An 18,081-nucleotide genomic window follows, 5' to 3' on the forward strand; every position below is an offset into this window, starting at 1 on the left:
CTGCATTGGGTGATTATTTGACTTCAAGAAGGTCATTCACTGGAAGGGATTCAGTGAAGGTGTTGATAGCTTCACTGTGAATGGCGGTCAGTACCTGTCGGAAGTTAGTTGCGTCCGAAGTCCGGTCGGAGTACTGTTCGATGTCGTCGACGTAATTAAGGAAAGACCTCTTGATGTCCCTAGGATGCAGCTCCGCTCCAAACAGGTGGTTGCAGGAATGTTTTCTGCGAAAACATCCTAGCAGGTACTGCTTGGAGAGGAGATCAATATGCTCCTTAACTTGGAGCATAAGCGTCTCACAATGTAGATGTTCAATGGGAGACATAAAGAGGCATCGTGTCGCGGTCCGAAGTGCAGTGTTCTTGCAAGTCTGAAGCTTCTTCATCTATGTACCCCTGCATTCAGGCGACCATATTGGTGCGGCGTAATTGAGGACAGGTCGGTCGATTGCCTTGTAAGTTGTTGCGGCTCTGTACCTTGGCGACAATCGCGATCGTATGAGGAGTGAAGGAGCATAGACTATCAAAGTTACACCTAAAATGATAGGATTGACAGTCGGAATCTTGACGCCATCGACTGCAATATTAAGCTTGTAGCAATGTAAATATGATTAGTGTATTATGTTGTATCGTTACCTTATTTTGATGTTACTTGAATAAGCAATCCTGTTGTATTTTTGAATTTGTATTATGCTTTATTATAATATTACTCGAATAAGCAACCCTGATGTAATTTTGAGTTTGTATCATAACTTATTTTAATGTTATCCGAATAAGCAACCCTGATGTAATTTTGAATTTGTATCATAACTTATTTTAATGTTATCCGAATAAGCAACCCTGATGTAGTTTCGAATTTGTATCATAACTTATTTTAATGTTATCCGAATAAGCAACCCTGATGTAATTTCGAATTTGTATCATAACTTATTCTAATGTTATCCGAATAAGCAACCCTGATTTAATTTTTAAAAAACTTGTAACTGGCCACATGAAAGGAGAAAAAATAAAGAAGTTCAGTTCGGACGCAACCACGAAACGAATCGGTCTTCCTACAAGCTCAAGTCTATACTCCGTCGTCCAGTTCGTGAATATGGTCGCTGCGGATTTGGTGGGGGAAAGTGTTAGGTTCCGCACAGAGAAAAACGAAAAAGTTCGGAGAGAGCTAAGTTTGTTCAATGTCCTGCAGTAGCGTTGTGTGATTGACAGTGTCAAAAGCTTTTGACAAGTCCAACGCTACGAGGATCGTTCTCTCACAGGATGGTTTCTGGTTGAGGCCACGAACTATCTGATCGTTTGTGACGCTAAATGCTGTGGTGGTGCTGTGCTGTCAGAGTGGAAGCTATGTTGCTTGTTTGAGCTCCTGGGGACCGTGGAAGTCCTCTGTTGGCCACTCGGGGTGAGTGGATTGCACAGCCGTAGAGGCTAGTGTCGCAGTACTGCGTTAACAACATGAACACAAGTAACTCGTGGTCCACTCCCTATGTGTCTTAAGGCCTGAGCATTTTCATTCATGAACGCAACCAACTTTCAATAGGCAAACACGCTTCATCCATAAAAACAAACACCATTATATCTCCCCGAGCATGCCTTTGCCTACAAACGTTTCTTCGCGACGATAGCAAAAGCTAAAAATCATAAAATGAAAAATTTTTGATGTTCGTTCTAGAAAGAAAAAGTGTCAACCCCGCAAAGCACAGAAAAAAGTAGCAACAAAGCTCTTGTCGATTTAAAATATTTTACAACTCTAAAATCCTTTTTCCGCAGAGTTCGGATCAGGATAATGGGATGCTCAACTTATTCCAGTGTGCGGGCGCCTCAAAATAAGCGTTTTTTATAACATTTTCCATTGTGGCCACATCGAACAAAATAAGAATTTTTGGGCATTTAAATTAAAACGCACAACGTTTAATACGATTGCAAATTATTATATATTGGACTTTTAATATATGGCGAAACCACTTAAATCCTTTTTTATGATTTTATGATATATTAAAACAACTGACTTTCGATCTTTCAATACTTAATAAGGTGAATTAAGCCTGTTAGTTGTCAATTAATGAATGTTTTTAATCATTTGTAATAGAAAACGATTTCTATTATGCATCAAATTACAAAACGTTTCATGAAATATGTTCAAATTTCGCATTTTCTTTGATTTTTATTGTTTTAAATTTTTATTAACGATCTTGAACGGCGGCAACAAATTTCTCCGTTCACATATATTTTTGGTATAATTTCAATCTGGCCGTTCCAGTCATTCCAATTGCAAAACGTCAAAACCTACCCAATCCAGTCAACTGTCAAAGTTCGGTAGGTGAGCGGCTCTCACATTTCCAGTGACAGGAGAGTTGGGCATCCCTTTATTCCTGGTTCGGATTTTCCAAGAATGATAGAATACAAGATTACGACACTAGTTTACAGTTAGTTTTTTTCGGTTTAGCTCTTGACAATTCTTACAAAAACAAATACATTGTTCAACAATTTCGTGACGTAACAGTTGTGCGTTGAGAAGAACAAGCATAGAAATGCATACAAATTGTAAACAGAAAAGTAAACACTTTTTGAAATTCCCAAAATAATATTAATTCATTCGTCTTTGCAGGAAAAATTTCAGTGGAATGTTTAGAATATTGTTGCGAGAAAATATGTATATAATTAGTTTTAGGCACATCCACAATAAATAGAGTAGCATGTGTGGAAATTGTTCAAATGAAGAAAACCAGTGTAAGTGTACTGTTGTATTTATTTAAATTTCTAAGCATAAATATATTAATTTTTTAAAATGAAATGTGCAGTGGCTTGTTGTAATAATTATTATGCAATTAAAGGATCGAAAACGAGTTTTTTCAGTTTTCCGGCCGATTTAAAAGTTGCCAAAAAATGGGTGTTATTTTGCAAAAGAAATAATATATTTAATAATAAATTAATAATTTCGCAATTCTTTTATCATAATTTCATACATCTGATACATCTGAACTTATAATATACTTATGTATATATTTATATGCAACACAAGAAACGTCTTCTCCATTTGAATCACAACTTAACAGACAATTTTATTGTCAATAGGCCGATATATTTCTTTAGAAATGATTCAAATCTTTTCACTCAACAATATTCAATCGCTTCACTAAAACTTTTCATTAAAATCGAAAGAATTAATAATATTTTGCGAATTTACAAAAGTGTTTTCTTTTCTGTTTACAATTTGCAAGCCATTTGACAGTTTTTCACTCTTGTTCTTCTCAACACGGAACTATCGGGTGATTTTTTAAGAGCTTGATAACTTTTTTTAAAAAAAAACGCATAAAATTTGCAAAATCTCATCGGTTCTTTATTTGAAACGTTAGATTGGTTCATGACATTTACTTTTTGAAGATAATTTCATTTAAATGTTGACCGCGGCTGCGTCTTAGGTGGTCCATTCGGAAAGTCCAATTTTGGGCAACTTTTTCGAGCATTTCGGCCGGAATAGCCCGAATTTCTTCGGAAATGTTGTCTTCCAAAGCTGGAATAGTTGCTGGCTTATTTCTGTAGACTTTAGACTTGACGTAGCCCCACAAAAAATAGTCTAAAGGCGTTAAATCGCATGATCTTGGTGGCCAACTTACGGGTCCATTTCTTGAGATGAATTGTTCTCCGAAGTTTTCCCTCAAAATGGCCATAGAATCGCGAGCTGGGTGGCATGTAGCGCCATCTTGTTGAAACCACATGAGTCAACATTTAAATGAAATTATCTTCAAAAAGTAAATGTCATGAACCAATCTAACGTTTCAAATAAAGAACCGATGAGATTTTGCAAATTTTATGCGTTTTTTTTTTTAAAAAAAGTTATCAAGCTCTTAAAAAATCACCCGATATAACGTTTCGTAATGGCGGTCGTCGTAATCTTGTATTCTATCATTCTTGGGATTTTCTCCCACAACACATGTAGTTGTCCGTGACAACGGAGCTTTCGCATGAAACAATGAGTATTGTGTGTAGACAAATTTACAAACAATATGGGTATGGTTCTTTTAAATTTGTTTACATGCACAGATAATTACATATGTACATATATGAATATGCACGACCGCTTAGTCTTTTAAAGTATTATCAAATCTTTTAATGCTCAAAGCAAAAACATAAATATGTATGTAAATATATACATTTTTTTCAAAATTATTTTATTTATTGTATCTGATTTTTCTTAAAGCCTAACAATAAGTAATAAAATCTTAAATCTATTTAAAAACTAGACAGACTCAAGCAGTGATTGAGCTGTTTTGGTGATACGCCGCTCTTTAATACGCAGGCATATCTCTTCTTTTAAGTCGTGTTTAATCGCAGGAATGAACCAAAGCATTAGCCAAAGGATTTGGGTGATCTCGGAGTTTAGATATATATTTAATTCTGCTGTTTTCTACTTCTTTTTTTACCATAGGAATACCAAGGTCTTTATGGATATTTTCGTTACGCATGTACCATGGTGAACACGTGATTGTTCTAAGCATTTTTGATTGAAACCTTTGTATTAGATCAATATTAGTTGCACAGGTCGTACCCCACAGTTGAATGCCATACATCCAAATCGGCTTTATGACCGCATTATATTATATAAAAGCACTTTGTTGTCTAGGCTAAGTTTGGAGTTTTTGTTTGAAAGCCAATTTAAATTTGCAGCTCTAATCTTCATACATGTTATTTTACTAGAGATATGTTTTCTCCACGTGAGCCTTCTATCTCGGTGAATACAAAGATATGTTACTTCGTTCGCTTGGGGTACTAAAATATTATTTATTTTTACTGCCGGTCATATCTTTGGTCTTAGCGAAAATGTAATATGCTTACACTTCTGTTCATTCACGTTTATACGCCAGTTCGCTAGCCACTCTTCGACAGAACTTAAATGCTTCGCTAATATTCGTGATGCTAAAATGTAGCATTTGTTACGGCTCACTATAGCTGTGTCATACGCAAAAGTTGAAGTTAATACATTATTAGCTGTTGGAAGATCTGCTGTATATGGTGTATAGTGTTGGGCCTAAAACACTGCCCTGGGGTACACCAGCCCTTATCTGTCGTTCATCAGATATGAAATCTCCCACTTTTACCATAAATTTTCTATTTTTTAAGTAAGATTCCAAGGTTTTCTACAATTCTAAAAATTTTTTTAATCTTATATAAAAGACCTTCGTGCCACACCTTATCAAACGCCTGAGCTACATCTAGAAATATTGCTGAACAGTAATCCCTGTGCTCAAATGCTTTCATTGGTATTGTGTTATTTACGTGGAGGAAAGGAGACATCTTTGATAGTAATACTTTTTCAATTACTTTTGAAGGACAGGGTAGAAGACTGATTGGTCTGTATGAAGAGAGCTGTGTTAAGTCTTTCCCAGGTTTATCTATCAAGATAATCTGCGACTTTTTCCATGAAATTGGATAGTATCCGAAACTAAGAATTGCATTGAAGAGCAAAGAGAGCACCTCTACAGCAATAATTGGTAACTCAATTAGCATTTTTGGGGAAATTTTATCATGTCCCGGCGACTTTTTTGGATTAAGTTCTTTGATGATACCAATGATTTCAGAAGGTGAAGTCATAAGAGACTCGAGCGACTCTTTAGTTGTGTTGGGTAAGATTGACAGCTTAAAGTTGTTCTTTGGCAAATTGGGTTGAAATCCCTTTTCTAGGTGATTTGCAAAGCAATTATCCTTTTCCTCGTCACTTCGAGCCCAATTTCCACCCAAGTCTCGTAAAGGCATGTTGGAGTCAGTTGGTGGCTTCATGGACTTTTGGGCTTTCCAAAGGGAATTTTGCTTGTTTGAATTTGGACACAGCTTTTAAATACCTTTAGGTGTTCAATTCTTCCTCACGTTGGAGCGCTTTTCTTAATTTACGTACAGCAGCTTTCAATTGAAGCTGAGTGGAGGGGAGCGATTTTATCTGCCATTCACGTCTTGCACGCCTTTTTCCTTTACAAGCATTTCTATTTCTTTATTAGAGATTTTTCTGAAACCAAGCGGATTATAGCTTTTGTTTGGTGTTGCTAAGACAGCTGCGCTGGTTATTATATCATTGACTTCTCTTATGCTTTCGTCAATATCTCTTCCTGTATTTATTTTGTACTCAATATTAATGTGGCTACTGACGTATTTTTTATATTTTAGCCAATTCGTTTTATAAGAAGTTAGACCCACTTTTGGATTAACGAATATGGGGCGTTCACATAAGTAACTTTATTAGTACAGGAGAGTGATCAGAAGATAGATCAGTACATGTATCAGCTGTTATGTGCGATTTATTTATATTTTTGATTATAGCAAAATCACTTAAATCTGGTATTTTCTTACGATCACTAGGCCAATATGTCGGCTTACCAGGATATATTATTTCAAGGTTATTGTGCCTATTTATAACAGTTTGATACAGCTGTCGTTCTTTCGGATTAATAAGACTTGAGCCCCAGTACGTGTGTTTTGCGTTGTAATCTCCACCTGGTAGAAATCTTTGACCTAGTGTTCCAAAAAAGTCTTTAAATTCGATTTCTGTGATTTTAAAACGAGGTGGACAGTATATAGCCGTAAGGTTTAAGTCACAACCCCGATTTTTTAGTGATATTGTTGTAGCTTGTAACTGTGGTGTAGCATGAGATTCTAGAGCATAGTGGTTTAAACGATTTCTAATCAACACTGCCGTGCCACCATGCGCTTTACCATCCGAATGATTTGTAACATATAGTCTAAATCCCGGTATATTGAAATTTTATTTTTATTTGTTAGATGAGTATCTGAAATAAGCATTACATCTATATTCTTTTCAGACAGAAATCTGATAATCTCTAATTTATGTTGGTTAACACCGTTAGCATTCCATATAAAGGTATTTAGTAAGCTCATTTTTTACTTAATAAATTTTGCAGCATTTGATTTTGTGATTTTATTAAATCTTGGATCATGTTTTGCATAGTAGACATAAATTGTGTCATACACTGTGTAAGATTTATAACCATAGTTTCAATACCTCCATTTGGAGGATTTTGCGGCAGTTGCATTTGCGCAGTGTTGCCTTTCACCACATTTGCATAGCTTCCTTGCATATTATTATTGTTAGAAGTAATAGGATTTTAACTTTTTTCTGAGGTTGCTATTTCATTACGGGGTGTTTGTAACATTTGGTTACGACGTGCTTGAATGCCCTGTGACAACTTCGATTTCAAATCTTTATATACAGGGCAACCTCTTTAGTTAGCAGTATGATTTCCTCCGCAATTGCTGCAGTTTTTATTTAACTCTTCTTTCTTAAGTGTGCATTTGGAAGTGGGATGTAAATCACCACATACCACACAAATACAGTTAGTACATTGTACCGGACCGTTTCTTTTATGTGGTTCAGCAATGCAGCAAATATTTCAAATTATATAATGGATGGGTCTCATTATTTTAAGTTGATTCGAATTCGGCAACAATTCAATTTTAAACATCGGCTGTGGTACTTTGTTTCTATTAAATATATTTACAACTGTTTTAATTCCAAAACCACATTCTTCCAATGCTCTTCAGTTGATATGAATAATGCCTTTTTTCAAAGGCACTATATGGAAATTGTTAGTACCTACAATTTTACTTAATTCAGCAACGAGAGCATTACTGCTACGTTCGCGCAAATATATTGGAGGTGGTTTGGCATTAACGACTGTGGTGGTACCCTACGCATCGTCGTCTGATCCATTGCTTAGTAAGGCCATTTAAAACTTCCGGTTTATTCTTAATTGGTGTACCGCCTTGAAATTTCTTGGGATTGACCGCTGACTTTGAAGGACTTAATTTCCTTTTTATGTTAATGTAGCGGTCAATGCCAGTTTGTACAGACTGGCCTTTTTTTAATGGTACATTCTCACCTTGCTATATGTTGTTCTTCGCTGCCAGCGTACTTGCTGGTACCTGCTGTTGTTGACTGCCGTTCTCTTCTGCTTTTGCTTTTTGTAAGCTCTGCTTGTGGTGCTGCTCAGTTGGTCGCTGCGATGACTCATCCTTCTCACCTTGTTTGTTGGTAAGAGCTGAACTCGCAGGCTCGGCAAAGCTGAAGCAGGCATTCAGAGAATGCCTACGGCTTTGTTGGTGGGGCTGCGCTGCGCTCATGCTTTTGTATTTTTTTGTTTTATTTCCCACTTATTATTTGTTATTTTATTATGTTTATTGTTTGTAAACAGTTTATGATTTTTTATGTTTTGATTTGCACTTTCGGCGTTATTGGCTAACGCTTGCACTTAATGCACTTTTTTAATATTTGTTTATTTTGTTTTATTTTTATTTTTTTTTTTTTTTCGAAAGTTTCTACGGAGCGCATGAAAACACGTCCGTTTAGATTGAAAGCTCGAACTACAACTGTATACATAACTTATTAAACCTTTATTAATTAAATATTTGGGTAATAATAAAAACCTTACTTCATTGTATGTACATTACAACAGATTTTATGGAATTCATCATGATATAGCCTAATTTGTACGTACATATATACATATGTATGTATGCGCATTGATATCATGTACATACGTACATACATATATAGAGAATATCTATAAATTATATGCAGAGTTGTTTGCGCATTGTAAATACACGAATCTGTAAGCGTACATTTCTAAACATTGAAATTAGCATAATTTTTTCATTTAGACAGAAAATGCTCAATTATACTATTTCGTGTCTCATGATACTAAATTATGGTGTAATCCACTAATAAAATTTTGGTGGTGACATATCTAATCGTGACGAGTACCCCTCCAAAAAGCAAAACGTTTCAACATTTGGCACACCATGAACCTTCTCTATAAATCTACATTCTCTGCCACACTATCATGTCTGTAAATGTGTATGCAAGAAAAGATATTTATGAAATAACTTGTCTTTTGTATCTAATAATAAAACATTTGGTTCTATATTTAGGTTTAACAGAAAAACAGTAACGCAGTGAAGCACTATAACAATGCTAACCTTTTAACCATACTCATATATTAATCAAATTAAATTCTGAAAATAACCAATACTTATTTAATATTGAATATAAAACTTTTATTTGTAACAGTAAATCATGTACTGTAGGTACAATCAATTTTACAAATAATATGTATGCTCGAGTACTCATAGCAAATCAATAAGAATATTTAAGAGCAGAGTCCTTGCAAAAATAATATATATTATAAAGTTAATTTCAACTCTACCACTGAAGTTTTGTCAATGGAACTAGTTATAGAATTGATTACAAATGTACGACAAAAGCGGCCACAATTTGTTTTTGTTAACGCGACACAGTAATTTGTTGCTGTCAAAATATATTATTACATAGTAAATAAGCAAGCATACAGTATATAATAGTTCTGGTAGCGTATACCACAGGTAAAGCACAGCATTATGTAGCGGCGCCTGCTTTTTGTCCAATTTGTGCTTTTATTTATAAACATATGTTTATTTGTATTGTAAGGCATATATGTATGTGCATATGTATGTTTGTAGATAAGCTTAGGAAGAACCATTTTTATTTTTTCAACATCAAATATGTGCATATGCATTAAGGCAGAAAAGCTAATGTGTGGATGCTGAATATTATTGTTTGTGTCGTCTTGCATGTGTGCTTATAACAAAAGAATTTCGTATATTATGCCTAACGTTGCATAATTATTATTTAAACAAAGTAATGATCACTAATTCAGGGGATACAGCAACTAAGTAAAATTTTTTTAAAGCAGCTTAATGTGGTAAAATAACTTGATATTTAATTTATATATCTTTTATTTTTCATTTGTTGTCCTGTTAGAAAAAGCGACATCGATAGAAAAGTGTTTATGATTATACATATATATTTCTGTAATTATATACTTCTGTTTTTTTATATATATGTAAATTTATGAATTCTTTTATGTTTAGCATTTTCAAATATTTTGTTCCATTAAAGCTGTTATATTATCCAATTGTTTGTATGAAAAGGCATGTAAAAACATAAAATTAAAGCTACTACAAATTAAAGTTAAAAATTAAACTGGATTTCATTATAATTATTGGTAACATAATAACTTATGTAAAAAGAGAAATTTTAAAGTATTAGTAATAATGCATAGCGCGACACAAGTTTATATGCATATTTCGTACAAATGCTTTTGAAATGTTTAGAAGAAACGTTTAATCTGACTTATGCGAATATTACATATTTATTTTACAGTCCCAATTAATATAATTAAATGTATGTAAAAAGACAGCATGAGACGACAATAAAAAGAATTTTTGGTGGTGTAATTCTTAGCGTATGTAGTGTATGTTTTGTTGCTGTACTTAACGTTCTTCAAATATCAAAGCGAAATGTGCTCAATTTATGGCATTTTTTTTAATATTTCATATTTTCCATTACAACGACTCATAAAGAAATTTAAAGCTAATAGAAGAGAAGTTAGTTACTTACTTATATTTAATTATACTTAATATTCTAATGGATGTACTCGTATGCTCGTAATTATGAATATATGCATTGTGGTTGTGTAAAAACATTATGCGTTGATGATGACTTCAGCACTTTAACTCAAGTTGTTGATTATTTATTTCGTTGAGCAAACTAGTATAGTTAATCCGTTGTGCTTGTAAACTTTTAAATTTGTGAACGCATGCGTGGGCGTGGTAAATCACCGAACACTGCTTCACCGTGCACACTTTTGGCGAGTGCTTTAATGCTCGCAGCAATGTCGACTGTATTGTCCAATTCCTATGTATATATAAAAAAAAATATTTGATAAATTATTAGAGCTCCGTTACAAATATCTGTGTGGCTCACGTCTTCTTGCAGCGCGTTTACATATGATCGTCCTGTAGTCATTGGTGAATTTGCTATTTCAATTGGCAGACTCTTCGCAAAATTCATGACATCAGCTGCCGTAGCTGCGTCTGGTCGCTGTTGCCCGCCAACGATTGGGCGTGCACTCGTAGGTAAGGGCATTGTACTATCCAGGTCAAGAGCCACTAATAAAATAAATTAATAAGTTTAAGAAATTTCGTTTTTTTGAGGTACAGCAGTACATTTAAAAACAATATAATTTACCTTCCGCTTCAGCAGCGTCATCGTCACTTTCGTCTACATCGCTCATATCCCGGCCGTGATAGTGGTGATGTTGATGCTGGTGCGGATGTGGATGATTGTTAAGAGATCGTTGTTGCTGTTGATATGGCAGTTTTTGTGACAAATTAGACACGAGCGCACTAAATGGCGTGTTCACACCAACACCGCTTGCCGAGCTACCACCGTCAATGCCTTCCAGTTCGAAGAGACAGTCGTCGCCCACTTCTACTGTGGGCGTAGGGAACTGTTGTTGAAAGGAGTTGGACGCAATGCGTACAAATTGATGTTGTGTCAGTGACGAATGCTGCTGTTGTTGCGGCCGGAAGGTGGGACTGTTACCCACACTCATAGGTGTGGCTTCTGGTGTTGCCGGTGGTGTATCAAAATTCGACAAACGACGATTAATACTGCCGCTACCCACGATAGTCGTCGTCAATCCTGTCGTCGTTGATGGCGTGAGTGCTGTTGTGCCACCTACTCCCTGAGTTATTGTTGTATCCATGGCACTGGTTGTTGTAGTAGCCGTTGTTGTGCTCAACGGCAATGAAAGCATATGCAATCCACTTGTAGGATTCGGTGTTGTCGGTGTAGTGGGTGTCGTAACAGACGTCATATCGCGACGACTAGTAATCGTATTGCGGCGACGTGACACATAATTGCCCCCACCAACCACTTCCAATGCTGGCAGTGCACGGTCTAAGAAATCGTTTGCCTGTTGTTCTGGTACTCTTTGAATTAGACGACCAAGTAATGCATACTCCTGTTCGGATTTTTCGCGAAAGCTCTTTAGCAATGCAAACTGTTGCTCAGTAAAGCGTTGTATGCGCTCGTCCGTTTCGGCGATTTCACGTTTGAGTCGTTGTTGCAAGTTTTGTTGTAATTGGCGCAAACGTTGCTGCTTCATATCCAGTTGCAGTGACGTTGTCGATAAAGAACCAACTGAAAAGTTGTTTAATGGACCAGCATTCGCCTGCTCCAGCTGCAACTGTGGATGGTCCATGATCAGTAGGCCAAAGGTATCGGAAAAGGATTTATCAGCACGTCTCAGTGCCAATTCCTCGTTATTTGTAAGTAGAGAACAATTAATTAGAAATTGCGGTGGGTTAATTGTAAGTGGTGCGGGTGCACCGTTCAATGACGCGCTCGGCGTTTGCGTGAGCAGACGTTTTGCACAAAGCGCCGTATTGCAATTAATGCATATGCTTAGCTGCCAGGCATGCGTAGAAGGATTTTCTTGCCCAGTTGGCACTTCCAGTGTTATACTGTAGACCAAATCCCGCTGACTTAACGTATGGATGTTGAGATCCGTTATAGGACCAATAGCCTAATAGAATGAAGAGAAAAATAATAATTAAAGTAGATTAAAAAAAATCTTAAATATTATTTCTGTTTAAAGATCAATCAAATATTGTTCTGTTATTCGAAAAATCTCAGTTTACCTCTTAATTTTTTAGTGGTGGATTAATTTTACCAAACGCTATTATGGATAGCATGTCAAGAATTCGACTCACATGTCATATAAAATATAACATTTATAGAAAGAATCAGATTAAAAATTTTACCACAGTTTTAACTTTAACAAACCTCAGCAAATATTAAATTAATATAACTTTCAAGCTGTGCTTATAAGAAGTGCTGAACTTTCAATAGCTCTTGAAGGTCTCGTTGATAATATTTATCATTCAATTAAAAGCAATTAAAAAAATCCGAAAGCTAAACTACCAATAGCTGAGGAGTAATAAAAGTTATTTCAAATAAGGTAATTGTTAAATTTGGCCCGTTCTCATTGTCAATTTGTTGAAGGTCTTTTTCCTGATCAAACTAAATTTCACATAAGTAGATCAAAATGTTTCTCCACTTTCTGGTTTTTGCATTTCGCAAATTAAGCTGCTCATATTTTCCTCTACATTCACACAAATGCACATAACTATTAATAAACGCATACATACATATGTTCATAATTCGGAATTAATGAAAAGTATGATAAAAAATAACACGCGTCTACTGCCTGATCAACAAATATAGCCTCCTCTGATCATTCTAACCTCACAAAATCTAGCTAAGCGAAAAAGCTTTTTATTAATGTAGATCAGTATAAGTTTAAATTTTCTGTGACATAGTCCAAAGATATAATAATAACTTGTATTTAAAATTATTTGGCACAATTGAGCCGCATATTTCATATGAAAACCTAGAAAAGTATTACTAGTTTATAAAACTAAATACTAAAAATAAAGTTCATTATTATTTTGGCTTATTTTTATGTAATTACATTATTAATTTTTTTTATAAGCTCATATTTTTTACATTAAGAGTTTTTTATAATTTGTTCTTTAAAAGCCCAGCGTTTTTTTTACATATATCGGGTGATTTTTTAAGAGCTTGATAACTTTTTTTAAAAAAAAACGCATAAAATTTGCAAAATCTCATCGGTTCTTTATTTGAAACGTTAGATTGGTTCATGACATTTACTTTTTGAAGATAATTTCATTTAAATGTTGACCGCGGCTGCGTCTTAGGTGGTCCATTCGGAAAGTCCAATTTTGGGCAACTTTTTCGAGCATTTCGGCCGGAATAGCCCGAATTTCTTCGGAAATGTTGTCTTCCAAAGCTGGAATAGTTGCTGGCTTATTTCTGTAGACTTTAGACTTGACGTAGCCCCACAAAAAATAGTCTAAAGGCGTTAAATCGCATGATCTTGGTGGCCAACTTACGGGTCCATTTCTTGAGATGAATTGTTCTCCGAAGTTTTCCCTCAAAATGGCCATAGAATCGCGAGCTGTGTGGCATGTAGCGCCATCTTGTTGAAACCACATGTCAACCAAGTTCAGTTCTTCCATTTTTGGCAACAAAAAGTTTGTTAGCATCGAACGATAGCGATCGCCATTCACCGTAACGTTGCGTCCAACAGCATCTTTGAAAAAATACTGTCCAATGATTCCACCAGCGTACAAACCACACCAAACAGTGCATTTTTCGGGATGCATGGGCAGTTCTTGAACGGCTTCTGGTTGCTCTTCACCCCAAATGCGGCAATTTTGCTTATTTACGTAGCCATTCAACCAGAAATGAGCCTCATCGCTGAACAAAATTTGTCGATAAAAAAGCGGATTTTCTGCCAACTTTTCTAGGGCCCATTCACTGAAAATTCGACGTGCCCAAAAATTGGACTTTCCGAATGGACCACCTAAGACGCAGCCGCGGTCAACATTTAAATGAAATTATCTTCAAAAAGTAAATGTCATGAACCAATCTAACGTTTCAAATAAAGAACCGATGAGATTTTGCAAATTTTATGCGTTTTTTTTTTTAAAAAAGTTATCAAGCTCTTAAAAAATCACCCGATACAAGTAGATATGGATACGTATCAAGTACTGGAAGCAATTTTGATTTCTGCAGAAAACATTTTAATTTATTTTGTTTGCATTATACAAATATTTAATTAGGCATTCGTTCCTATTTTAGAGTGGTACACGCGCGAGCACGAGCATTCAAGCTACATAATATAGGAATTGTTTACTTTTTCGAAAAGGCAAAGAGTCAAAAACAAGTTTTTTCTGTTTTTGGTCAATACATTAGCATAAAGAGCACTTGTGTCAAAATGTATAAAGTATAACATGTGCAAGCGAAACTTTGTCAAAAGGTTGTATTGGCGGGTTTTTAAGAAGATTTGGGACATAAATTTTAGTATAATAACTAGATTAGAGTTTGTCGAAATGTTAATTTCATTTGATTTTCTCTTGTAGACATCCAAAACGAAATTCATAATTTTTTTAACTCCAAATTTTTATGAATTTTAACAAAACGACTTGCCAACCTGTCAAAATTGTTGAGGGAAAAAACTTAACGGCCTCTTGACAAAATGCATTTTAGAGTACAAAACAAGTTTAACATACAATCACGGAAACGGTAATATAACGGCATATAACTAAATTTGTTAAATTATTGCATTTAAAACTGTTACAAAAAGGAAGAATTACTCAAAATAATAAAAGTTAATTTTGCAATGCAAAAGAAATAAATTCCTATTATCCAGGGTACATACGAGATGTTATTTAATTGTGTAATTAGATTACACTGTGTTTTCCCGATGCAGTATCGAGATAAAATGATATAAAAAAAGAGATTTGAAATCTTTCCTATAACTTCAAATCCACAAATAAAAGTTAAGTTTTGTTAAAGCGATAATCATAATAACTATAACTATAAACACTAGAAAAGGCAAATTAGTCAGTTTGCGCTATTTGCCATTATATTTAAATCAGCCAAAAATTACTATAAAATAATTTTTTCCTTTTACCGTAGATCCAGAATTGCTTGCTGATCATGCAGCAAGACAGTGCCTCTACTTTGTGTGAATTTGGTGTACTTTCAATTTGATCAAAACAAAATAAATTGTAGTGAACGCATCATTGTGCTGGTGGCGTGTGTTTAAAACTGTATTGCAATATATGTACTATGTACATATATTGTACACATATGTATGTATATGAACGCATACGTGTATATGTAAGTAAAAATCTACCGCATACTCAGCGCTTTAGACATGGTCTGAATCTTTATAAAGGCGCAAATCGCAATAGTTTTTGTTTTTATTGACAAATTTATTTGGTATTATAAATATTTGCATGCATATTTAGATATTTATTTTCCTTATTGTAAAAGAATAGAAAAGCAAATAAAATATTTTGCTCTGAGGTATTTTCTTTACTTAATTTATTATACGGCAACGATGAAATTAATTAAAAAGCACGCCGCTTTGGATATTTATAACTCTGATGAAGATGGCAGAATATATGATTTTTTATAATGGGTAATAAATTATTTATATGTATTTTTTAAGAATACAAATATTTCTTTGCGTAAGGTTGGAGGAAATATTTTTATGCTAAATTGTTTTTGATGATGCGGACAACTTATGTTGATATGTTAATGTGTAAAAAAATGCTTTGCAATTAACGTAGTTTTTATTATTTTACATCATGTGTTTTCATACTGACGTCAGTTTATTAAAAAAAAAAACAAAAAGAAATATGTCTTACATTCAAAATGATTTCCTTTCTAAACAGCAATAAATATTTTCGATTGTGGTGAAGTCGGAAATGTGTAAGGATGTGTAATTTTTATTAATTTTTTTTAACTAAAAACAGATTAAAAACTTTCAAGATGTTGAAAAAAGACCTTAAAATTTACGACCTTAATATTAATGTTACGGGGTGTTTAATCATAATTTATCATGTCCAAATTTATTCGAGCAGAAAATTGAAGTACTACAAAAATCATATAAAAACAAATAAAGAAGGGTTAAATTCGGGTGCAACCGAACAATTTTATATATACTATACACACACTGTATATATGTAACTCATACACTGACCGACATATTCGACATAAGGTTTGTTGGAAAAACGAAAATCATTACATGTGGTGTATGGGAGTTGCGGTAGTACCGACCCGATTTTATCTATCAACTGTTATCATGTTATATTCTAAAAAATCTTCCATGGGTTTTATTAAAATGCCTTACATATAGGGATGCAAACATCGTGAAATGAAACATCTATGGTTCGATGTATCGATGTTTCTTCAAACAACATCGAAAACAAAAACATCGGCCATTGAAACATCGATGTATCGAAACATCGATGGATTTTTTAACTTTTTTAACGTATTTTATTAGTGAGCATAAAAAGCTTATTTCAGAATCATAAATAAGTGAAGTAGTACGCCTTTAATTGATATACATATATTTTAACTACCCATTAAAACCTTTTGTCAATAAATAAAAGATATAAATAGTTTTTGAACAAACAACAAATAATTTATTTAAAACAGAATTTAAAAATAACAATTTGGAAAGTCTTTTCCCTGTCAGGCGATTTCTTTGCTGTGTGATCGTTGATCCAGCTTTAGAAAACAGTCGTTCACTAGGGACTGAAGTGGCCACAATGGAAAAATATTTGGAAGCTTGTTTATACAATTCAGGAAATATATTTTTCATATCATCCCACATTTCTGTTGGATTCTGATTGATAGAAGCAACAGCTGATCCAAGATACATTTGCACTGCAACTTCCGTTGTTGTAATAGCAGATAAATTGTAAAACTTACATTTCATATTTTGGTAGGCCAACTGTTTATGATGGCTCCAAATGTCAAACGGGTTTTCCGTTGCACACTCATCCGAATATTCCAACGCCATTATTTGCATCCTTTATAAAATTATTTAAATACAAAACTGTTTTGTTTTTAGCCAATTCATCTTTAAAATGCAGAAATTTGAATCTCGGATCCAATACAGTAGCCAACGCCAGAACTGAATTAAATTCAAGTTTGTCAAATCTCTCATTCATGTTCTTTTGCAGTTCACTTTTTAGCTCCCCTACAATAGCGTCTTGAGCTGACATTTTCGTCAGAGCTTCAGTTAAACAGCTTACTAGAGGTATAACCTTGCTAATGGTAACGTATGTATCAGCCGAAATCTCCCTGATCACAATTTCAAAACACTTTAATAATTCAATCACCTCCTTAATTTTGTTCAGCTCGGAGGCATTAACCATAGAGGGTGTTCTCGGCGAGTGAGCAGTACTTCACTTAAAATAGGGGCTAACTGGACAAATCTCTCTAACATATAAAAACATGAATTCCATCGCGTTCTTACGTCAAGAATCATTTTCTTGGTATTACTTGTAGAAACCCCACTGTCTATTTGTTTCTTCCGCAATTTATCACTGGCATTAACACTTTTAATTAACTTAACAATATCGCGCACCTAGTTATCAAAGCTGATACTTCCGTGGACTTATCTATTGATTGCGTTACAACCAAATTAAGCGTGTTTGCGAAGCAGGGAATTATTTTTTTTCGCCAAACAAGCTTCTATTTAATTTCATCATGGTTGAATCATTATCAGTTACACAAGCAGAAACTTTATTTATGGAAACGTTCCACTCGTTGAAAAGTTTAAACATAGTTTCTTCTAAATAAGCTGCT

General features: G+C 34.4%; 1 protein-coding gene across 1 annotated transcript in view; it reads right to left on the reverse strand.

Annotated features, from left to right (window-relative positions):
- Positions 1 to 8,377: 8,377 nt before the first annotated feature.
- LOC126756421 (uncharacterized) overlaps positions 8,378 to 18,081 on the reverse strand; it is a 36,951-nt gene continuing 27,247 nt past the window's right edge. The window contains exons 2-4 of the mRNA XM_050469483.1: positions 11,071 to 12,412; positions 10,807 to 10,991; positions 8,378 to 10,737 (exon numbers count right to left, since the gene is read on the reverse strand). Of these exons, the coding sequence (XP_050325440.1) occupies positions 10,624 to 10,737; positions 10,807 to 10,991; positions 11,071 to 12,412 (1,641 nt within the window). The 3' untranslated portion in view covers positions 8,378 to 10,623. The remainder of the gene's footprint in view (positions 10,738 to 10,806; positions 10,992 to 11,070; positions 12,413 to 18,081) is intronic.

The sequence above is a fragment of the Bactrocera neohumeralis genome, chromosome 4 (assembly GCF_024586455.1).
Source record: "Bactrocera neohumeralis isolate Rockhampton chromosome 4, APGP_CSIRO_Bneo_wtdbg2-racon-allhic-juicebox.fasta_v2, whole genome shotgun sequence".
NCBI lineage: Eukaryota > Metazoa > Arthropoda > Insecta > Diptera > Tephritidae > Bactrocera > Bactrocera neohumeralis.